Source organism: Ixodes scapularis, unplaced genomic scaffold (genome assembly GCF_016920785.2).
Source record: "Ixodes scapularis isolate PalLabHiFi unplaced genomic scaffold, ASM1692078v2 PGA_scaffold0__279_contigs__length_252992795, whole genome shotgun sequence".
NCBI classification, from domain to species: Eukaryota; Metazoa; Arthropoda; class Arachnida; order Ixodida; family Ixodidae; genus Ixodes; species Ixodes scapularis.
Genome location: NW_024609835.1, coordinates 156,336,963 through 156,362,579, shown reverse-complemented (window position 1 = coordinate 156,362,579; position 25,617 = coordinate 156,336,963). Strand labels below are relative to the sequence as shown.

General features: G+C 41.4%; 1 protein-coding gene across 1 annotated transcript in view; it reads right to left on the bottom strand.

Annotated features, from left to right (window-relative positions):
• The window catches only part of LOC8051494 (adhesion G-protein coupled receptor D1), a 215,315-nt gene that overhangs the window by 136,974 nt on the left and 52,724 nt on the right, over positions 1-25,617 (bottom strand). The window contains exon 5 of the mRNA XM_029995101.4: positions 21,850-21,936. Coding sequence (XP_029850961.2) covers positions 21,850-21,936 — 87 coding nt within the window. The remainder of the gene's footprint in view (positions 1-21,849; positions 21,937-25,617) is intronic.

Below are 25,617 nucleotides of genomic sequence, written 5' to 3'. Positions count from 1 at the left end.
ATCACGTGCAGGAAAGATAGACGCACGGCTGACTCAACGAGTACGTAGATTCCACCGTACTGTCGACACCGCACTGTCCTACCGTGATAGCGAGCGCGCCGCTGTCTTTATATTCAACCTTAATTTTCTCGCACGAGAAACGGTAGACGAAAAAAGAGAAAATAGAAAAAGGGAAAAAGAGGGACATTGTCCCTCTTCCAACCTCGTTTGGTGCCGCGTGCTATACTTCTCACTTCCCGAGTAACAACACTGTTTCGTTGAGGGGACGGGACGATAGTGCGCAGGGAGAGCGGACCAGGCAACGGATGTAAGCCTGCTTGCTGTGTTTTGTCCTTCTCGAAGAAAGGGGAGGTCTCCTCGGCCTAATTACATTAGGCTCGAATTGAAATTCTAATCAGGCGCCGTGTTCACAGCCCGCGGCTTCGCGCTCGAACGAGATTGCGCAAGAAGCGAGCCTCATTTCAGTAGGGGCGAAGAAAAAAAGAAAAAAGAAAAGAAGACTGACGACGTTTCGAAACTTGACATGCGTCCGAGATATAAAGGACCGGAATGGAAACAGGCGTGGGGGACACAGTCTCACGAGCGAGAATTCAAATGAAGCCCGAAAGTTCGTTTGCAAAACCTTGCTCTCTAGCCGTGAAATAAGTGTTGATGCCATCTAATGAACTTTGCCTGGGTCTATTCTAGATTGGACGTTTCGCAGTCCCGTTTTAATACAGGTGTAATGATGTTAGCTTGGATGTTTGTGGGCTATAAACTTAGGCACGAATATATCGTAGTATAGAAAAAGAAAATTATTTGTGATTATTTACATACACCGCCTCTTTTATTCCGGTTCGTAAAATGTTGTGAAAACTAAATTTAGAGTTATTTTGTTACATTGCAAGCGTATTAGACGCAGCGTAATATTTACGTTTACGTCGGTGAGATAAGTAGTCAACAATATAAGTGATAATCTTAAAACTAAGCAAAGGAATACGGACCGCACAATACAGAATTTTAGTGTCCTACTGACCACTTTTCGGCTTCTCCACAATCACAAGAAATTGACGAGCGAAGAAACTGTTTTTTTTTGTTTTTTTTTGCATTAACTCTTTATGAAAGTAAGCCTCGATACAGACTTGCATATTGTGACTTCTAATGGTGATTCTGTAAGTTTTTATATGGAAAGGCGTTCACCCCATTTCAAGGCATTCTAATTTTCTGTTGTTAATTATTCACCCAACGAATTTCACTCTCTTGTTACTAAAATCCGAGCAGTCAAACCTCTCGCTACTGCTGTAGACGAAGCCCATTTGGTCCATGTAGCAATGCCAGAAAACGTTATCGTTTCCTCTACTAAGTTATTTCTGAACGCCGTTTTTCAAGATTCCCTGATTTGCCATTATTGGTTATAAACTTATATTTATATCATATGCTTAGTCAAGTGTCCGGACTAATGAAGCGTGCCGCTTGAAAAGACAAAGAATGGTTCGGAAATGCTGAATTTTATTGTCCCATGTACAATACAGGAACTTATTTAAAAACTTCACATAGAAGGCACGTCATATGATCGGATAAAGCAACTGTTCATTAACATTATGAATTAAAAAAAAAAACACAAAAAAACTGAATATTGCATGCTTATTTTTGTTTATTATTTGTTAAGTTTTACTGCCGTGATGTTGTGCAACTTTGAATAACTAATGTGCTGACAAAGCTGTCAGATCATATTGGAGGCAGGGACTTTTCAAGCAGTACGGCGTAGGTTTTCCCATGTCTACTTTTTCACATCTTCAGAGTCAGTGAATATAATTTAATTGTATATTGTCACTTAAAACTTTCCTTGCAAGATGCTTAAAAAAAACCACAAAAAAAAAAAAAACAGTTCATTAAGAAGCGCGTAAGCGTCATCAACACTTATGCGCTGGCTGTAGCACCACGTCTACCTCCTCGATTGCCAGTAGCAACAATCATTCTCGCCAACCAAAATCCCCCAAAAGCAGCAGGTTAGGGCTCTCACTCAGCGCCTATACCGTTCAGCAGCAGTCTTTTTTTTGCCGGGGAGTTAACCTCCCTCTTTCTAGCTTGGCGTGCTCTATAACGATTTGCGGATAATCACCGCTCGTCTTAATCACCTCCTCGCAGTCCGCTGATTTCCCTCGGGTCATTAGGTTCTGCATATGACAGCTGTTCTTGCCTTGAATCGCGATTGGACCACTTAACCCGAACCCCCTCCCACCACTCCAACCCGACTGCCGCGAGCGTGGCAGTTCGACGGGGCGTTTTTATGCGAGAAAGTGAAGTGGCGAACAACCGTGCGTGCATAGTGTACCCTAACTGCTTTCCAAGCTTGTGCCGTGCAAAAATATGCGTCGTTACAGTGCTGGTTTTGCCTTTGCCGAGCGCCGTTCTCTTTTATTTTTTTGTTTGTTTCTGTTTGGTTGGTTCAGAGGCGTTAGGTACAGGGTTGGCAGATTTGCATTGTAACTCAGAAGAGCGGTGCGTTTTGCCCTTGGTGGGGTCGTCGGTTAATTTTGCTGGTTCCTCTGGGAAATGCCAACGCTCGCACTTTTTGGCAGAGTTCGCGACGTGCAGGCGAAGCGAGGGAAGTAACGGGGCTCAGGGGTAGCCTGGAAAGGCATAAGCGGCGTTAGGGAAATGCTAAACTTTTTCACTGTCGCAAACGATGATTGAAGGCTTAGCGTGGCCATGGTAATGTCGCGTTCAGTCGGAGGTACTAATCCTTGTTTTACCCAACTTTAACCAGGTTTTGCTGACTCGCTGTGTAATACTCTTTCTTCTCGTAAATATGCTGTGTATCCTACTGTCAACCAGAATGAACTGCAGGCAAACCTCGTTGTCTGCCTAGTGTGTCCCTACATTTATGTATTTTTATGCGTATAACGTTGATTTCTCAAATCTCGTGTTTATCACAGTAGTAAACATCAGCAAGCTTTTGCTTTTACACAATTTAACTTAGACGCATCACTAACAATAATTAGCATAGTAACAACTTGTGTGCAGGGCATCTAATGATTGCGAGATATCTACGGCCCGCGCGATGCAAAACAACCACCTTAAATTGACGTCACCAGGAATATCTAAGAAAAACAAACAGACAAACGAAAACAGGCACCACAAAGAACTATCAATAAGTAGTTGGCCACAAAATCGAAGCTTTGGAGGAATTTCAAATCAACTAATGGCGTTATATTTAAAAAAATTCGGTCCGAATAACAGACTGGGCAGGCCTGTGGGTTTAGTTAAAGAAACCCTTCGCCAGTGACAGGGCTCCACCGTGCAACAGCAGCGCATTGTGCTTTTTCTGGCAATTACAAGTTTTGTTTAGGGTTTATTGGGATTCCTGTAAGCTTGTGCGGTGAGCCTTCAGATAAACACGGGAAACTGTTGTGGTAGGCGGGTCTCATGAATGAAAGTGCCGGGTAGTGGAATACGTTGAGGTCTGGGTTAAATGTTTTGGAATGTTTCGCCAGCCTCGCAATAAATTAATTTAACTTATTGTGTGAATTTAAGTAGCACTGACTACAATCCACGTGACTGATTATTTTTAGATCATTTTTATGGCTTCCGTCTAAATAAAGTGGCAAGATAGCAATGTGCGGACGCCTCTACAAGGTGATTCCGAGAACGACGGCCGCGCCTTGTCCGAACCACTTGGCTTGAAATACTGACAGGTAGCTCAAAAAAGAACGGCTATAAACTATGATGTGGCAAGACTAAATATGATGCGTAGCTAAATATATAAGCTATCCAGAGGCATCTTGTACATATTAGACAACCTAATTAAAGGTTATCTTGCCCCAAGTTTGCAATAACAAAAAAAGCCTGTCAGGTATGTTATACTTTGACGTTTTCACAACACTTATCATAGAGTATTCTCTAGACCCATTTGTCTTTCTGATATGGCTAAGAAAAAATCGGCGTAAATATTGAAATAACATATTTATTCCATTTTTGCAAGGGTCGGTACCGGCTCCGAAAAAATGATTTGGCGGCATTTTTTCTAGTGGGCTCGGCAAGAACCAGCGACGGAGGAAACTGTTTTACCATATCATACACTAGCGTATACATCTTGCAACGCAGGAATCCGTTAGAAACATAGTGATGAATCAAATGAAGCACGAAAGTTTATATTCATACACGTTGAAAAAGTTTTTGCAGCTTGACAGACGTAGCACGTGTTGAACCTAATATTAAAGCAGTTATGTGTACTTTCTGACGAAAAATTCACAACGAGAAGGCTGTTCTTATCCAGTGGACGTCTTAATATGGCTGGGAAGATTGGGAAGATTTGGAAAGCATTTAGACCACCTAGAGAAGCCCCAACAATTGTTTCCCTAGTTTCAACATAAAGCCCCCCTCACCCCCCCCCCCCCCCTCTTTATAATACCCAGTCTACAAAGAGAAAAAAAAAATTAGAAGAGAGAGTTATAAGGTTTTGATAATACAGAGCACATAGTAATATGGCTACGGCTCCTCCACAACCCTTGGTTTATTGCTCCACACTGCTCAGTCAGCGTAAGAGAAGGTGAGCCCAATAGCTCCAGCTTTGGACCCTTTATTAGATTCAATACAATTGTACGGCTACGCGGCAGTTGCGTGCGCCTAGCATCAACGTGATTTGACCCGGGCATTATTAATATTACCACTCAGTTCATTGAGCTCAACATTCTTCTTTAGCTCTATGAACGCGCCTGAATTGAGAGCCCTCTGTGTTCATATGCCCTTAGTGCACTTTACGTTTCAACGCCATATTCGCTGAGTGCGCACGCACTCAAAGTAGATGTTTGATAGAGGATTCATGTAATCGAAATATACTTTGCATTATTTATCCGAGAGTACATATTTGTCTCATAAAGTGTAAAATCAGTATATTTCCAGTGAATTATTTTTCGCCAAGGGCTTTTCGATCGTTGCCATCTTCAAATCGGATACATAACTGCAAAACACGGTAAAAATATGTTAGGTTATACTTTTGCGTGGACGAGGAAGCTGGCCATGGGCATATCATAAACGCAGTAAGTGAAAAATTCTGTATTAATTAAATTCTCCACCAACAGCACCGTTTACTGTCTTTATAAGCATGCGGAAGCTAATTAAAAAGTGCCTTGATATTACAGAACCTTTCGCTGCGGTTACTCTACATTATGCTTCGGTGCGAATAATATTAATAAATAAAAATTACCAAAATAGTGTTTCATGGTTTCTTCAAAATTTCCTTTAACCAAACAAAAAAGAAAAAAAAAACTAACAGCAAATTTAGTTTGCAAGTGGACACAAAAAGCTCTCCCCGTGTTTAAAAAAAAAAAAAAAGCTTCCATGCTGCTGCTTTTAATTATTTCTGCGTGTTATTTGGCCGTATAACTCAGAATTTGTTTTTAATGTAGATCAAGGATTGCGCAAAGTACTCTTATACATGCTGCATTCTTGTTTTGCAACAAGAGTGAAAAGTACCGAGGTTTTTTGTAGTACAATATATTTCACGCTTAAACGTTACACATCGCTTTAGTTAGGGTGCGAATGACGCATTAAATGCAAAAAGTTTTTTTTTATACTTGGAACTGAGGGAAAAGAACAAATAACAGTGAGATAAATTAGCTTACATTTTTATTTTTTTACGAATCATCAACTCAGGAAATTCACTCGAGCTGGAACCCAAATAGAACAAGCACAACCTAAGAAAATAGCTTCCCAAACACTAGTGTTTGGACCTGCAGCAATAACACTTGAAATTTAAATTATACTGGCCTTTTTTTGAGTTTTATTTGACACACCCGAATAGTATTAAAAATAAGAACCAGATACAAATATGTATTGCTTATAATTTATTTCCATGAGAGGAGGTTATTCAGATGCATATTTTAAATAAAATCAGAAGCCACACACGTTTATCATAGTTGTGTAGCGATTATTACGATATTACTGTGGATTAATAATCCAAACACACAAAAAAAATATTCCTGAAACTTTGCCAAATTAATGTACAACTGGTTTGTCATCTTTGAGCAGTTGTTTCTACTGAATCTTGTCGGATATTTCGTTTCAACCATATAAAAAAAATAAAAGTCACCAAGATTGACTAAAGATCAGCGCATAACTTACTCATTTTTATACCGAATTGTACTATACTTCGTCTCACCCTATACGATGGACTAAAGGCAGAAGCTACAGACCGCCAGATCCAATCACGAGCCACTTACAAGTTGCGTGGTATTTCGCTTCGATGCGCGTATCGGCACCCGCGTCTCGAATCACTAATGGGGAGGGGCGGACGGTAGTTTGGATTGAATAGCACTGAGTGACTCAACAATTTTACATTGCAAAGAAAGCTATGTCATACAGGCTCTTTGCAGTGTCGAAGCTATAAAAAAGATGCAGCGCTTTTGAACTGGGAGGATCATTCGTCCACCCCTAACCAATGCTAAGCGTGTCATATTTTAGCTTGCAACGTGATTGGACCTTGCGGCCCGTGGCTTTGGCCTTTAGTCCATCGTAAGATGAGACGAAGTATAGACGTTTACTAAAACTTGATAAAATCATATTCCATTTTGGTATAGCTCGACGTAAAATCAACTCTGTTTCAAAATTTTATTTCACAGGTTAATTCGTCTTACCGCCTTTTAAAAGGTCGAAGATTATCATCATAAACTGAGAACATATGTGCAGGGCATGGCTTCTAAAACCTTTCTTGAAAAAATTTGCCATATTACAATTGAAGGACTTACACACTGCCGACTCTGCCCACCGTAGGAGCACAGCGTGACTATTCTACGTTTCGCCTTAAGTTCCGACAAAGCCGATGCTACCAGCTGATGAGACCAAGGATAAAACGCCAAACATGCACCGATACGGTGTTCCTCGCGTTTTTGTACGTGTTCTGTTATAGCTGAACCAACCATGTACAGGGGAGCCCCAGTGACTAGCACATTTGAGACTGCTTGATTGGTCCCATGAGCTTGTAACGTCAGCTGCGTCTGGACTTAAGACGATGCAAAGTATAGCAAGATCACGATCGATAAAACACAGCGAGAGTTAGCAGCCTATAGGTATAACAAATATCCCGTGGATATTTGTAACAAGGCTGTTTTCTTAAAATGTTAGTCGTACCTCTTCTGTTTCTCATCCGAGGGATTTAAGTGCAAAACTCAGGAGAATATAAATATTTATTTAATATAGGCATATTAAAATTATCCACCGGAAAATGTGAAACAGGTTAAAGTAAATTTTTAAGAAATATAGGTAGTCAAGGGCACGAACAGAGGTTCTGAAACCTTGTATCTACTCAGACGTATGCAATAATAACGTTTGCTAAAATGCAGGCGTTCTTAACAGTGTTGTACACGTTCCTCAAAAAAGTAACGAAAGCTCGTTCCTCGATCCTTCTGATTTTCGGAACGCGTACCCGTTACAAGTTCCATCTGTAAGAAAGGAACTCGTTCCCGTTACAGTTAAAAAAAATGGAATGTATCGTTACATACACGTTACATTCGCATTTTTTTTATTACCATAACTAGTTAGATCAAGCAAAGTTTCTTTTTTATCTATCCCGTTAAATTGCAACATACGAATTTGAATGCAGTGATTGCAGGGCAACAGGAGAAGAAGACACATGACAGCGGGGTTATTTTTGTTGATATATTCACCTTTAAAAATCTCAGCGTTTAACCATATTCCTGTTTGGGATAGGCGATTCAGACGAGCCAAATATACTGTTACTCCACATTGCACGAGCTTTTTACGACAACCTCACACGTTTCAATCTAACAAAGTACCTTGTTTGAACTTAACAACGGTTGTTTCTCGATGTTGGCGTCCGCAAGACGATCAAGTAAAGAAGAGGGCATGGCTTTTGAAGGCCAGTCTTGAAAAATACAAGTCCTTCTCCGTGAAGTGTAGATTCGTTGTTATGTTTGAAGGCTGGGGACAAGGGGAGAAGTAAAGATTAATATATTGTATCATTTATGTCACCAATACTCGGGGTACAGGGTGCGTTCGATGTCAGGTAACCTGTCCTTTTTCTGTAGCTGTAGGTCTGTTTGTGGAAGTTCAGTGATGGCTATAGTCAGCCTTAGATTTCTGGGAGTATGAGTATTCGTAGAAGAAAAGAAAGAGGCTAAGTTTGAAATGTACCTCTTTCTGTGTCTTTTCCTCCGACTAAACATTTTGCGTTTCGTGCCGCACTCTCGGGCACTGCAAAAATAATAAATGTCCGCTAGCTCTCCTGCACCCGACTGTTACCAAGCGAGGACTACACAAAAAAAAAAACCTAAGTAACCAAAAATTTAACGAGACCCTGCTCTTTGTAAAGATATGGTTTTTATACTTTTTAAAATTTTCCTCTTAGAAATAGAATACAAATTACCCCATGGGACGAAACAATTGAGCGCCGTTCCTTTTTCCGTTCCTGTAAAAATGTAACGAGTTCCCGTTCCAGTTTCATCGATGCAAAATGGAACGGCGGCGTTCCTTCGTTCCTCCTAAAAAGAACGCATTCCAGGAACGCCGTTACTTGGAACGCCGTTCCGTAAAACATTGGTTCTTAATAAGAACAAATGTTTTTGCTGAGAAATTATTCGACAAAACAAAATGTTGTCAGGCTTCATACACTACATAATATTGCTGGCTGTGATCTCGTACGTCCTTGTGAATTTTCCTGCGGCGCATAAAAAATCCACCTAGTCGCGTTTGGGCACGCGGATTCCCCGCGGAATGGTGCCTCTGGGGTACAAATGCGACATTGCCGTCTAAATAAAAAAAAATGCAACTTGTGATACCTTCGTCAAAAGCTCAACATATAAAGAATGAATCGGAATTTAATTTATAACTTAAATTTTGTTTTTAATTTTTGTTATCTTAAAATAAAGCTCAGCAATCTTTATTTCGCGTAGGCCAAACAGATATAGCCTTAAATTAAACTCACAAAAAACACTACTTTAAAAATAAGCAGAGTACCTTGTTCAAACATTTTGGCTAAAGGGGGCATTCCATTAAATTCTGAAACAATGAAACTTCTGTTGTTGTTTTTTTTTTAATATTTTATTTAGCGTATACCGACGTTAAAGATTCAAAGCTATTGTTTCTGCTTTGGTTTTTGGTAGCTATACGAGGCTCATCGAGGCTATCACGCTCTGGAGGGCCGTTCTAGCGCGAAGTAACCACGCAGTATCTGAACTGACTCTGGATAATGACCGGCACGAGGATCAGGCATCAGAACACCCTCCGTTCAGCATGGTTCACTTACTTTGAAATAGGGAACTTGTCTCTGTCTCTGTCTCCTTCTTTGTCTTGGGTTCCAAACGTAGACGGGAAGAGAAACGTTCTACTGCTCGATTTGTTCGGGGTGCTTACGCAGATGCGTTTCTATCTTGAACGGCACTGAATGCGTAATGTCCTTGTGCTCGCTTTATGGATGAAGCCCCATTTTTGCGTTCGTGCATCGCCCGAGCACATTGTGATCCCTCCAACAAATGGTTTCCGAGAACGCTTTAACACTTATTCTTGTCTTTTTGTTTTTGTTCTTTGCTCCGACAGTAGAGAGCAACCGAGTTTCGCGGCTGATGCCCTTGGCTATGCGTAGATTGAGCGTAACTTGTTCTTATTTCTTTGAAATGCGTTGGCAGTTTCAAAGGCTTTGTTTTGCTGAATGTTCTCATAGCTGCGAAAACAAAGCTTCAAAATGATGCAATGTACAAAAAAATGATAGAGCAGAACAGCGCTGGAATGTAAAAAAGAAAGAAAGAAGTAACATTAGGGTCCGCGCGCATTGCACTACGTGTAGATTCATGCACACACATTGCTGGGGCGACTGAATTATGTCCATAATCAGAATGGCGATGGTTACATCAAAAACAGCCGAATATATATTTTGTCCTTACTCACAAGCACACATTCAGCAGCCTGTTTACCTCGAACCCTGTTTGTTTGCGTCATGTAGATTTTTCAAAGGGCGCCACTATACATGTGCCTTACGCTGAGTATACTGCGCTCATCGCAGTTTCTGAAGTGCGGACGATTCCTGCCAATATATCCCAGAAATAACTGCCCATTGGTAAATTCGCGTGGTAAATGTGGTAAACGTCTTAAAATACGCACCTACAATAAAAACAAAACAAAAAAACTCCTGGGGCTTGTTAGTCGCTGGATGTTTCTTTTTTTCTTCGTATAGATGAGTATTTTTCTGGAAAGTAGTCAAATAGACGCACGGGGGCCATGTCTTAGTGCCCCGTCACAGAATTCGGTTTTAGCTCTTAACATATTTTGTTTTCCTCATTCAACGTAGGTTGCAGTGATTGGCTATCCGAGTGTTTTACGGAAAAGTAGAATGCACGGGAACGTTTTATTTTCTGAGGGCCTGAAATTGAGCAGTCCAAAGGAGGGTGATGGACACGGCCGTCGAGCTGGCTTAATGCGGGGTACGAGCGAGTGGCTGACGCCTGAGCAAACACGGCAGACGCGAGGTATTGCGGCGAAATGAAAAGACAACAGGAGGGGAGAGGGAGGCTGGAGGGAGAAAGACCGTGATATAAATAAGAAAAGGTGAAAACCTGGCCTGGGGTTGTTCCTAGTTTCCACATTGGCGATGGTCAAGCCATGCGTTATGAGAAAACGGTGGCTGCACGGAAGTGTTATTTATTCTGCACGCCCGGACGTTTGGGCACAATCTTTTCGAATGGAATTTAGTACATGTTCGTCTCCTTTTTTATGTCTGATATTCCTTCTTTTTATATTGCTGGACGCCCCCCTCCCTCCCTCCCTCCTCCTCCTCCCTCCCCTCCCTCCCCTCCCTCCCCGCCCCCTAGAAAAAGAAACACTAAAATTGGTTTGGTTCGCACAAAGATGCGGAGAATGGCGAAATTCGGACATGATATTTTTAATCTTTCCTCTTCAAACATATCCCTCATGTTCCTACAAAAGGCTGTTCCTGTCCGCAATACGCTTCCTTTTCTGGTATTCGCTTCGTTCCTCTAGCTTGTTTTCGTTTTCTTTTTTTTTTTTTTTTTTTGTGCCAGCCCAGACTTTACATTGATCCCGCATGAACGTTAAACTTCGGCCGTCTTTCACCGACAAGACTCCCATGTTTCTAAAAGGCAGCGCAAATTCCGCGCTTGCTCACAATAGGTTTCCGAAGAAAGCCGCCTACTTCTATTTTCTCAAAACAAAGGGGAAAATTGGCGCGACGGATACGAACGACCCGTCTAATTGTTTATCTTCCTGAAATGTTTCCTTTTTCTTTCTCTTGTCGGTGGGTTTGTGTGTGTGCGCTCTCCTTGGAGATCGTGGTTGCGGACGGACTGTTTGGTTTACACCAGGGGTCCTGAACCCCGGCACCCGGGTCAAATTTGGCTTGCGGGCCCACTATCTTATATGCGCCGGCTGTTGCGAGGCGATTCGCATGAACGGGAGTAAGAGTATGTGCGTAAGGGTCTACACCTCTGTTACGTAGGGGGGTAAGAACCTTGCTAAGGGGTAGGATTCGCAAAGTTTTTTTTGCAATGTAGGCTTCGCTCATGAGACCCTCAGTCTTTTGAAAACGAATTGTGGTCAGCTAACGACGTCTTGTCACGATTCGATAGCAACTGGTCCGGTTCAAAGCGGTAAACTTTTGTAGGTTTTTACTTTTACTCCAAAGTAACATCACTCTTCTGCATACTTTACATATTAGGTACAGATTTAAAGTTGTTTGATACGTCAGCAATTATGCTGGCCACTTAACTTGTTCCTGCGGACAAAAAAATATTGCGGCTCCAACTGATTGCTTTTATTGAACTGGTCACCGAATAATGTAATATACCCATGAAAATCTCAATGCACACATTACTTGAACATGCAATGATGCTAAACAATAATGATACGTTTTCGAAACAAAGTTTAGATATGAAATCGAGGCTGTTCAAGTGCCACTTATAGAAAACAAAACACTATATGCATGCATATATATATATATTTATACAAGTCAAAGATGCGTACTGTCGGAGTTACTAATACGAAGTTTCTTACGACGTTTCGAGCGGGTACCGCGCTTCATCCAATGAAGAGCGGTCATCGCTCAAAATGTCGTAATAAACTTCGTATTAGTGATTCTGACAGTACGCATCTTTGACTTATTAGCTTTTCCCGGTCCATTGTGTTACATTTACCCTACTTCACCTATATATATGCGATGCAAGCATGACGTTAAGCGTCATGCTCGCATTGCGTGATGTCACAGCGCAGACTTAATTTTGAGGTCTAAAAAGATGTGCTGCCTCATCATTCGCTTAGCTGATTTCTAAGATCACAAAGATCGCCTCTGAGTGTTTTGCGGATAAGTAGACAAGCCGACATTTTTTAGAGTACCTTTGATTAATTTTGGAGAATTCACAATCGCCATCACATTCCACGACGCGCTGTGTAGTGATCTTTCGATTTTATCTTTTTAATCGCAGATACGCACGACTGAAAACAGACACGTCACATGGCAATCGCTAACCACTTCAACCTTACGATATCCGGCTTTCTTTAGGATCGAATAAGGAGTGCAGTCGTCCTCGGAGTTTCACCTCCGCTCACCTATAGGAGGGCCAGGATAAAATAACATCCGATGCCAGCACATCTCTTTTATATCGCTTTCGGTTAAACTGTGGAGTCAGGGCTCCTGTACAAGATTCGTCCATTTGCTTCGAGGGCGAATTGGTGGCCCTCGCGCAGAAAAGACTGAGGGTGGGGAATTAATTGGATTTCGCGGATTCCCCCGGGGCTCTTCATTAAGACGGACGGTAACGTGTACGCCAAGTGGAAATTTCTGCGAGGTTGGTGCAGCTTTTGAGCTCTGTCTTTTTCTTTTTTTCTTTTCCGCGGTTTCCACCGCTTGAGAGTTCATTGGGGGTGGGGTCCTGGTGTGTGGTGTGGAAACTTTTTTTTAGAAGGCAGTACTAACACCCACACGGCAGCAACGATGATCTTGTGGTCGCGAGGTGAGCGAGCAACTTTTGTTTTGTGACACCTGAGACTGTGATGCATAAAATATTTGTTTCGTTTGACAGAGTCAGGTGTTACATTATGATTATTTACCCCACCAGCTCGCCTACACAAACACTGTTATTTTTTTATCGACAATATTCGTTAGCAAGAAGCTGCGCGGTTGAGTGTTAAATTATTCGCGACGATTATTATAGTGACAGATATCTTGTAAATGCCGGGCGTCAATAATTATGCGCACGCTTCTTGCCTCGTGATTCATTCGTTGGCGATCTTATTGTCATTTACTGCAATCCGAATGCGGAGAAAAAGTCGTCTGCTTTTGGCGCAGGAGTTGCGGTGACGTCAGAACGACGCCGAGCTTTGATTGGATTTCATTGAAAGGGTAGTGAGTAGACCTCAATTCTTGATGCCTTTAAATCTACTTACTATTTTTTTTCGATCAGCCAATAGAAATTTTTTTTTCCGATCGGCCAATGGTAGAATGTTACACTTAAGGTTTGTCTACTACACTTTAAAAAACATTTGTGCGTCTATTTTTGTGCACAACACTCGGAGAGCCAATCACCGCAACTTACGGAAGCAACTCAGCGAATGACAAAGGCGAAATATCTAGGGGTCTCAAACTCGTTTGAGTGTGGGGGCCAGAAAGCCCACACTGGAAAGGCCGAGGGCCAAGGTTAGAGGGGGGGGGGGGGGGGGGTTAAATATTTAGAAGAACCCTCGTGCTCTATGCTTTTTGTGAACTCAGTTTGCCAGTGACAAATTTAGATTTGATTTTATACTTTGGGCCCTGACCTTGTGTGATAACAAGAATTAGAATGACACCGCCCCGCCAACATGCTGGCATTTATTTCTAAAAGAACAAGAAAGCAAGTAAACTGTAGTTCCCATTGCTCAATTCATTCATCAATTACCCAAGCTCCGTATGTCTCTAAAAAACAATAAATTCATATGACAGTACCTTGCTTTCCTGGCGATTTTGATTCCAACACCCTGAAGAAGTGCTTGTCTTTTAATGACGTTTTTCCTTTTTTTTTTCTTTTTCTTTTGCTGAAGGCGAGAGTTTTGACCTTCTGCCCTTATCTTTGGTAGTTGTTCCTGCTGATCGAGAGTTCGAGCTGCCGAGATGCATCCTTTAACGAATATCTCGCGCTTACAGCCTAGTAGCAGAATTGTACACTACAAAAAGCTGAGAAGCAAGAAACAAAGCGAAACGAAGGGCATATGAAAGCATATAAGTAGAAACAATGTGAATACGTTAAACAAGTAAAGCTTTTTGCGAGCGAAAGTGAATCGGCGAGATGATATATAGCATATGTAATTTCTAGCGCTTAAAGGGGTACTCCGCCGATTTTTGAGCTACCTCAACTAACTATATTTTCTGACTCCCCGGCTTTTACCCTTTCTGGTATGCTATTTAGTATCGTGAAATTCTTAATAGTTATTGCGAAATCGGCAAATGAAAATCATGCAAAATCAAACATTCAAATATACCCGCCCTTTTCAGGGCCGTGACGTCATTGGAAGGTCAGCTTGCCAGTCGGGCGAGCAGTCTAAAAAATAGAATATGTCAATCATTTGTTCCGTGATGGAGCGCGGGGACAGGAGCGAGCTTCCAAAGCATTCATTTGACACCATGAAACTGCTTCAAATCAGTTGGGAACAAATTCTACAGTCCAAAGAGTGAACCCCTGCACTTCCAATGACGTCACTTTTTCATTGTTGCCAGTAGAGACTTTCAGTTTGAAAAACACGGTGAGGACCAAAATTGTAAATTCAATAACTTCGTGAAAAAAAAATTATTTTGACCTAATATTTGGGATACTATTTTGGCGATGTTGTTTGGCGAGTTTAGCAAAATTTCAAGCAAATCGGGGACCATGAAGAAATCGGCGGAGTTCCCCTTTAAGACATAGGATGGATGGAGGCATGGATGGATACTGGCTGTTTTCTTTATACTGGGCGGTAGCATGCGCCACCTAGCCTTGACTTAAATAAAAAAATTGGGACTCGTAATCGATTGCCTGCGGGCCCCGTCCCAGCGAGTCGCGGGCCGCGTGTTTGAGACCCTTGGTTTAGACCAAAAAACGCTGTCTGAGTAGTGACATTAAGCAATGCAAAACGTCACACATGCATTGCTTAATGTCACAACTCAGACTGCGTTTTTTGGTCTAAACATATGTTTCGGCATTATCATTAGCTGAGCTGCTTCCGTAAGTTGCGGTGATTGGCTCTCTGGCTGTTGTGCGGGAAAGCAGACGCACGGGCTTTTCTTTTTTTTTGAGTGTAGGAAGAAACGTCTTTTTCGTTCTGCAAAGCATTCCGACCGTGATGAACGTTTGGATGCTTACCACTGCGCCGCTGAAGCATATAAGGCAGCAATTACTAAGGCAAAACTAACTTTTTGCAATCATACCTTACCTTGAATGCTGTTAAAAATGCTAAACAATTCGGGAATGTTGTGAATGGATCTAAAGAGTCAGTCATATCACTTACAGGTTTAGATGGTGGTGTCATACCAAGCAGTCAGTGTGCCAATGTTCTAAATGACACTTTTGGTAATACCTTTTCGTATGATTTTGATTGTTGTCTCCCAATGTGCCCTTCCTACAGCTTTCTGTCATGGGCTCATCAGTTTTTAGTTTTGACGGCATAGTTAAGCTAATAAAAATCTAAACTCATCATCATCTTCTGGTGTCGACAACATTACATCTACGTTGCTGCAAAAAACTAATGTATATAGCTCTATTTTCCTGTGCAAAATTTTTGATCAATCGCTGTACTGCTCTACACTTCCCGATGACTGAAAAATAGGAAAAATGGTTCTATTTCACAAATCAGGCGACGAACCTAGTCCCCATAACCACCGACCTATCTCCCTTACTTGTAGACCCGGCAAAATTATGGGGCCTGTCATTTACTCGCACCTTGTTAACTTTCTAGATAATAATTCTTTTTTTCACTCCTTCTCAGCACGGCTTTCGTAAACTTCTTTCGTGCGAAACTCAACTGCTGTCTTTTACTAACGACCTACTTTCTATTCTAGATCGTGGATGCCAGGTTGACTGCGTTTTTCTTGATTTTAGCAAATCATTTGACAGTTTCCCACAAGCTTCTACTCCTCAAATTTAGTAAACTTAACCTTGACCCAACCGTTTTATTGTGGATTAGAAACTTTCTAACAAATCTATCTCAATTTGTCTTGACTAATGAAGCAAATTCTCACCTCAGTTCCGTCACCTCAGGCGTCCCACAGGGGTCCGTCTTAGGTCCTCTACTATTTCTAACCTACATAAATGACTTACCTCAGAATATGTCTTCCTTTGTCAGTCTCTTTGCGGATGACTGTGTCATCTATCGCGAAATCACTAATAATCCCGATCTTCAACTTCTTCAGACTGACTTAGACACTGTTCTGGACTGGTGCAACACGTGGTGTATGTTTCTCAACATTAACAAATGCAAAGTGATGCGTGTATCTCGACGTAACTCATCAGCACTTTCATACACCCTTGGTACCTCTCCCTTGGAAATCGTAGCTTCCTACAAATCTTGGAGTTCATATTACAGATAACATGTCATGGAACGTTCACATTGATCAAATCACTGCTAACGCTAACTCCATGCTCGTTTACTTAAAACGGAATTTTACTTTAGCATCAATGTCACTGACATTACTTTTATTCAAAACCCTTGTACGCTCTCATTTGGAGTACGCTGCAGCAATCTGGGATCCCGGTTACACCAGGCTCGTATCTAAAATTGAAGCCATCCAGAACCGTGGCGCGGTTTATCTATTGTAATTATCATCGTTCAGCCAGTGTGTCATCTATGAAATCTAACTTATCTTTACCCCTTCTTTCTCTGCGCTGTAAAGTATCTCGTCTATCGGTTTTTCATAAAATTTACTACTTTATCCTTACTCTAAAAGGAAAACTTATTCTCCTTCCCCCGCACATCTCCTTACGCCTTGATCATCAGTATAAAGTTGGAATTCCCCCAGTGTTCCACCTCCGCCTACCTCGACTCTTTTTTTCCCAGGTCATCACCCGAGTGGAACTACCTTCCCGCATCTTTAATATCTATATCATCATTTGATTCTTTTAAGACTGCATTAACCAGCCATTTTTGTCAGCAGGCACCCTAACTGCTCTTTTTTTCTTGCTAAATTTTTTTATTTATTCTCATTTTTGTATTATGTTTTGTTACTTGTCTTTCCCCTCTGTAATGCCCTCGGGCCTTGAGGGTATTGAAATAAATAAATGAAATAAATAAATTTGGCCTTCTGACGTGATCGCAGCCTGTGTGCAAGAAGCAGACGAACTTGCGCTGCGCGTTGGCTGCGGAGGGATAATGAAATGCTTAGGACTCGCCACGCCCGGCGTTTCTTGCACTGTCAGCGACTATGGTGGATTGCATTGGGAGCGCAAGTTGGTCTGCTTCTTTCGCAGGGGTTGTGGTGACGTCGGAACGCCGAGTTTTGAGTGGCGCGTACTGAAGGAGAGTGGGTAGGCCTCAAGACAGCTGACTTTGAGGTCTAGCCACTATCCTTCAACCAGAGCCAAGAAGAGCTCGGCGTCTGTTTGACGTCACCGAAACCCCTGCAAACGAAGCAGACGAACTACTTCTATGCGGAACAATAAATACTTCCGCATAGGACGGAAGTGTTTATTGCCATCGGAGGTACGGAACACCTCAATGTCTCGGAAGTGCGTGCATGCATGAATGCTACTCAGGGGTGCACTCAAAGCGCTATTCGATCCTTATTTCTTATCGGTTTAATCAGGAAGGCAAGCAAGGTGTATAGCGCTCCAATAGTGAAGCAGTTTCTTTGGAGCAATAGGATATGGACGGCTTGTTACCACGCCAATAATACAATAAAGCTCATCGACTGCCCGGGTATAGCACGACAGAAAAACGCCCAACTTTATACAAGCTTGGCAATCCTAGGAGCCTACCTTGGCCCTGATACGGTTTTGCTTTCTAACGTTTGTTTGTGTGTACTTTTTTTTCGTTTCTATAACTTTTTTACTTGTATAATATTTGAAGTGTTAGACTTGAGCCAATGATACGAGATGACAGGCGACTTACCAGCTACAAAGCCTAAATCTGTCACTTGCTTTTTTCAAGTAGCAATGGACCTTTCTTCACATGAACACGACACCAATTGGCTAAAACTCAAACTTAGAGTAATGGTTGAAATAGGAGCTGCGACACCGTTCCCGCTTCTTCTGCGGCTGATCCGAGTTCGCGAGAGAGGCAGGCGAGGTAGTGCAGCCGTTCTTCCGGACGCCGAACTGAAGTTAGCGCTTTAGCCTTTCCGGGATGAAGTCCTGCGCATTTGCAGAACCCTTCTTGAAAAAGGTCTATTCAGGCCCAAAGTTGCACCACTTGAAACCCAAACAACCTGGAGTAAAACCTTATTCCTAAACTAGTTATTTGGCTATTTAAGCCCAAAGGTACCAGATAACCTCCAAACTAGCAGAAGCGAAGCAGAACTGTGACATTTGTTTGGTGAGGTAGGCACAGAGTTGCACCACTTGAAACCCAAACAACCTGCATTAAAATCTTACTCGTGAAGTAGTTGTTTGGCTATTTAAGCCCAAAGGTGCCAGATGACATACAAACTACCAGAAGTGAAGCAAAACTTTTACATTTGTTTGGTGAGGTAGGCACAAAGTTGCACCATTTGAAATCCAAACCACCTGAAGTAAAACCGTACTCCTGAACTAGTTGTTTGGCTATTTAAGCCAAAGGTGCCAGATGACATTCAAACTACCAAAGGTGAAGCAAAACTTTGACATTTGTTTGGTGAGGTAGGCACAAAGTTGCACCACTTGAAACCCAAACAACGTGGCGTAAAACCTTACTCGTGAAGTAGTTGTTTGGCTATTTAAGCCCAAAAGTGCCAGATGACATACAAACTACCAGAAGTGAAGCAAAACTTTGACATTTTTTGGTGAGGTAGGCACAAAATTGCACCGTTTGAAATCCAAACCACCTGAAGTAAAACCGTACTTCTGAACTAGTTGTCTGGCTATTTAAGCCAAAGGTGCCAGATGACATTCAAACTACCAAAGGTGAAGCGAAACTTTGACATTTGTTTGGTGAGGTAGGCACAAAGTTGCACCACTTGAAACCCAAACAACCTGGAGTAAAACCTTACTCCTAAACTTGTTTGGCTATTTAAGCCCAAAGGTGCCAGATGACATCCAATTTACCAGAAGTGAAGCAAAGCTTTGACATTTATTTGGTGAGGTAGGCACAAAGTTGCACCACTTGAAACCCAAACAACCTGGAGTAAGACCTTACTCCTGAACTATTTGTTTGGCTATTTAAGCTCAAAGGTGCCAGATGACATCGAAACTACCAGAAGTGAAGCAAAACTTCGACATTTGTTTGGTGAGTTAGGCACAAGATACCCATACTCTGGCCAAGGAAGGTCAAACTCAGCTCTGCATAGGTTTTTTCGGCCATTTTAAGGCCATAAAATTCCCAGACAAAAACCACATTTCGGCCTACAGAGCCGCGCTACTTGTGTGATGTTTAGCATCACGATGAAGCAGTGTGCGTGCAGGTCATTTTAAGAGGAAACTTAGCGCCGAGGCTCCACGTTGGTGAAGGCAGCGTGCGATGTAATCTTTTATTTCGGCGTTGCACTATCCCTATAATCACTGATAGTCTAAAAAAAGATCCGGTAACGCCTGTACTCTCTAAAAAAATGCCTGCGCGTCTACTTACCCGCAAAACACTCGAAGAGCCAATCCGTGCTTTCTACGAAATCAGCTCAGCGAATGATGAGGCGGAACATATGTTTAGACCTCAAAAATTATGTCTGTGCTATGGCATTACGCAATGCAAGCATGACGCTTTGTATTGCGTAATGCCGTAGCGCAGATTTCATTTTTAGGTCCAAACGGATGTTCCGCCTCATTATTCTCTTAGCTGATTTCGTAGATCGCAGAGATTGGCTTCTTGGATGTTGTGCGGGTAAGTAGACGCGCAGGCATTTCTCAGAGTGTACGTGGCGCATCCCACCACCCCCAATTCAATGCGAAAATAAAACCCAAGTTAAGTACAAAACGAGCGTGTTGGTAACGGTAATTAGACATGATTCCCCTTTCTATGTATCTTCCTCATGTCTAAAAACCCAAGGTTGCTGGTCGTCCAGCGACCGATTTGACGAATGGCTTATATCACTAGATGCCTTACAGCACCGCTTTGAGCAATGGATGATTCCCACGAAGCGGTGTAGGGAGACAGAACGAGACTACATTCCAATTGCGTAAATTGTAAGTAAATATTTATTTTTATTATTTTTTTAAATATGAGTATCTTCATTTAACAGACACTCCTCGTATACACATACGTGTACTTCGTCAACATTGCAATTTCGTTATTTTTGTTCTTAAATGAGTTTCTTTTTAGATAAGTTTCTTTATTTATTAGCAATTCCTCGTATTACAACAGGTGGCTACATACTTGGGTTTACTTTAAGTCCTACCGTAGCCGACGCCACGATTAGACGGAGCGAATCTATCACCAACTGAACCAATATTGCGCGCAATGAGGGCGCCGCGATCCTGCGACTTTTATTCCCGCGCCCGATTGGTTTAGTCCCCGATGGCAAACCTATGCTAAAACTATGAGCGCCATGACGGTGAACTTTTTTTTTTGGCATGGTCGGCTTTACCGGGTGGTATTGTCGGCTGCGCTCGCACTTAAAAGTGAAATGAAGTATCGAACGAACAAAAGTGCATATCTGTTGAGAAACAACTTCTAAACCGTTTTGAATAGTCTGAAGGTGACTGATTGTAGAACACCGAACGCTGTAGGGTCTTTGTCACTCTTCGCAAATACACAGAGTAATAATTACGCACAGAAGGGTTTTTGTTTTGTTTTTTTAAACCGTAAAGAATCGTGAGTGTGCTTTTATCTCCATCAAGATGACTACTGGATTCGCGGGCAAGACAAATGAAGGAGTAAACGGGATGCGGCATGTCCTGTCTTGCCCCTTCTTTTGAGTTTGATCTGTGTTTTTTAAGACACTGTTCATTTTTTTTGCTCCTGTACGGTGGTGAATTCGAGAGGAAAATTTCTTACAAAATTAGCATTTTACCATTGTTCCGCGCTCAGGCGGGCCTTTTTTCGGTGTAGCTGAGTGCGTTTCTTCTCCATTATTTTATACGAGTTTCTCGATATTTATTTCGGCAGTAATATTTAATTATGATGAGCTACTGGTTGTACATTGTCCAGGTCGCGGTGTTTATTTAGATATTAAATATTAAACAACAATAAAAGTCATCTCCGAGGGAAACGTCAACGTGCTGTACCATTTTTTTAAAGAGACTTCAGGCTAAAACTTTTTAAATATTATTTGTGCATTTTGGGGAAACCACCAAATAAACTAAATACGAGACTGCTTCCTACAGCAGGGAAAAAGGTATCTGATAAACAAAAAAATATTCTTCGTGTTCAACTAACTTAGCCTGAATGAGCAACTGACACTCTTTTGCCTTTTACCGGTGAGAATTTCAGCCGCGAGCTGTAACATTCACCGGCAAAGATTTTCCCACATATGAAAGTATTGGGTGACACGTGATTTGTTTAAGTAGCCCAAACCTTTGCGGGACAAACAGCACAGAAGAAATTAAAGTTACCATAACGCCTTGTTTACCCAACTGAAGTTTCGTTTTTTTTTTTCTGTTAGTTATTAAGAAGCTAAAACAGGTAAAATGTATGACTACTGTGCATCCGCACTAAGAGATGTTATTATTAAACTCTTTTTCAAAGCAGCACACTACAAAGCTCTTAACACCAAGCAACGCGAGGCATCGCGCGTTTCGAGCCAAATTAAGTAAAATACACAAAAACGATTGAACTTACCTTCCAGCTTCACTGTCGTTATTTCTGATTCGTTTGTGTAGACCAGGACAGGCTGCTCCTTCTTGAGTTTCCTCCGAAGGTTGAGAGCTGCAGGACAATTCACAACCACGATCAGAAGGAGAACCGGAACTTTTATTTTACATCCACATAACTAATGTATGTATATATATATATATATATATATATATATATATATATATATATATAGTTCATGAGAGCCACGGCGCCGCAAAAAGAGAAATCGCCCATACTGTGAAGGGCATGCGGCGCCGCGTCTAACGACGATGAAACGATACTGTATACCGATTAGAAAGCTTATTAGGAAGACCCTTTAAATAAGGGTTTTCTTAATAAGCGTTTTTCTTGCTCAATAAGGGGGGGTTAACAAATAATATTGTTTGTTTGGGAATTATGTACTGCAATACATTGACAACCCATGGATTAATCTAAGCTGTTCCTCAAGAACAAAAGTGATCTTAAACGAAAATACTGGTTTAATTCCCACTATACCATATGTCTAATTTCCTAAACTTGATATAAATAAATGCAGGGACATTATTTGCTAGATTGTTTATGAGATGACGTCTACCTGATAGCGGGCCACTTACAATCCCGAGATGAATCTTCTGCCATTAAGGTGCGAATTTCCTCTAGTATATTAAGCATCTTGTTGTCAAAACTGCAGAAGCCTAGGTAAAAAAAGCAATTTTTGACCGATTACCTTGTTCCCTAAAAATGTTCAGTCATACAAATGGTTAATTATTCATGGGGCTTTAAACTTAGTACATGCAGTAATCTGTCACTAAAGGATAGTCAATTGCCAGGGCTATATTAAAATGCAATGGGCAGATTAATTTATTTATACAGCTCTAATTTTGCTACTTTATGTGCTTCTTGAAATACAAAGTGCATTTATTTTTTAATTGAAGGTTTATATCTTTTTGTACTCTCTTTACGCGAACATAAGAATTTTCATGGATCGTGTTTCCATGCGCTTAAAAATATTCTGCAGACGACACGATAAAAAATTAGGGCCGTTATGCATAAAGTACGTATCTTATGCCTCCAAGTAAGAATTTCAGAACTGATTAAATTCAACGGAGTGAAGCTTCCCTTATGTCAATGTGATCAGCAGTGATTGTTGCAATAAATCAGCAATGCATTGTAAAAAACAAACAAACCTAAAATGTTTGTTAAAGTGCTGTATCAGTGCTTAACCTTTCCTTTTTCTCATACCGTAGAATATGATCAAAATGTGAGTAATTGTTTAAACAATTGTTTCGAAAAATGCTTTTCATGCCAGCCTCGAAGTGTGCGGGTCCGCATCTTGGAAATACAAATATAGTATACGTTATTTGAAGGTTCTTGTACTGTATTTAACCTGCAACTACAGAAACAATAATCGAGTTATTATAGTTCACCTCCTTAATTTATGCCATTACTCTATATCTTGGCGCCTAGTAATGTTATATCGATAATTATTTATTGTAAAATGTCTGCAACGTATGAATGCACCAATAAACAAACAAGGGAATTAGAATATGGATTGAAGCAGTGGGACATAATTGCATTTTTATTTTTTTATTTTATTTTAAATGTTGTGACGTGGACTGCATAAAATTCAATGGCTAAGTCTTCAAGGAATAAAATCCCAAATAAGTGGGTAAGGACGGCGGTGGTTTTAACGATAATCATAGGTGATATCTTTCGTTCGAGCTCGATCCCAAACTCTTAGTTAGATATCCTTTTTAAGTTTTAGGGGTAATTTTATGTAAATATAATCCAGCAACAGAAGATTTAAAATTATATATAGCACAAAAATCCCCAAAACATGTCTCTACGGACAGTTATGCCAAACATATTTTCTTTTTTTTTTAGAGTTTTCGACGAATTTTGCAAGCGCCTTCTAATTATAGACCACGATGTGTGGATTGGTGCTGACACTAAATGATCATGGAACGTTTCCTTTCTGACTTCACACAAGTTGAGCACGCTTTAAAAAGGTCATTTGTAATTCTTTTTGCGTTTTTGCCTCCAATTTATTTGATGTATTTCTTTTATTTATCGCATATATTCTGAACAGCATACGCATATGTTTGGCGTGCCTAATGCCTAAATATGCGATAAAAAGCAACTGCCGAAGGCGAGTTCTTGACACTAACGTATGTGTTTAGTTTGAATACATCTCTAGCTTAAACTATAAAAGGTACAATATCTATAATTTCTTAACACAAACTAGGTACGGTCTCATCAGGCATAATATAAAAATAGCTTATTACAGGTGATGGACGTTGTTTTTAATTCATTGTTTGCACGGAAACACTGGTGATGGTTTTTGGTATATCTTTACGGGTATCCCCATTGAAACGACAGTGAGTACATAAAGGACACATCAATGCGTTTCGAACGGCACAAAGTATTTTCGTGATATGTCAGTTGATGATAAGTATTACCGTTATGAGCAGATGAAGTTTCCTGCTCATAAGTTTGAAGTTTGGTAAAAAAAAAGACAGTTTCCAAATGCCCACCATCCAACATATCCCAATATAGTGATTGACGACGGCGACTTTGAGCGATTGACGTCGGTACATTGTTTGTTACAGAAAACAGAATTACTTCTTGTTTTGTTTTGTTTGCCAGCGCTGATAAACTGCAGAATAAACGCGTTTCTCAATAAATGTTTCCGCCCAACCATTGATGGTATATGGCATTTCAAGTCGAAAGAGAAATTCTCGGAACGGCTGCGCCGCAACAGCGCCCAGCAGTCTGGGCGCCCACTCCAGATTTTTCAAAAGCATTAAAACGCTTCTTTCCAAAAAAAGTTAAAAAAAAAAAATTGCGGTGTTGTTTCTTTGTATGTGTTGGGGAGAGAGAGAAGGAAAGGGAGAGACGGTGACGCCTGCGACGCTGCCATTGGTCCGAAGCACTGACGTCAGCATGCGCCGACGACTCCCTTTCTTTCCAGCGCTGACAAACAAACAGACACCACCGGATTATCGTCAAAATGAGCCCTTTCGTTTTCATCAAAGGAGCGTCGCACAGCTGGCGCGGAGACAGAGAGGAGGCGCTGCCGCGCGGTTGGATGAGGGCGTGATCAGTTTCCGCTTTGCGGTTGCCGTTTGTTTTCTCTGGGTTTCCGTAGTAGTGTTGCGTGGCTGCGATGTGTGTGTGTAGGTAAAACGATGGATCCTGTTCCCTCCACAAGTGGGATGCGGTTCCTTTCATGAATGGTAGGGATGTGGCTCTTTTCACGAGTGATATAAATGAACGTATCCAAGGGCGTCGACGTACTCTGACAAAAAAGGGGTGAGGAAAAGGACCGGAATATTCATTGGTAGATTCTTAGGGAATGCGATAGCATGACCCTTGGGAATCGCCACACACATCACCTTTGGGGAACGCTAGCACTGACCTCATAACAATGCCACAAAAGGCAGCAAAAAATAGAGGAAGAAAAAGGAAAAGTCCAAAAAGAAAGCCAAAACAGAAAGGTATGGGATTAGCGCTAGCGATTCCCAAAGGGGGACGTGTGTGGCGTTTCCCAAGGGCTGTGCTAACGCATTCCCTAAGATTTCCACCAACGCATCTTCCTGTATTTTGTTTATGTTTCAGCTTTATATATGGGAACTCTACACGAGTCTGTTGCCCGCGTTAGCCTCCCCGGAAGACATTACATAGCCACGTGACATCACGGCGTCATGTGACGTCACAGTCAAACGTGATCCCATGAAATCACTGAAGTAACAATGTCACGTAACGTCAAGGTAT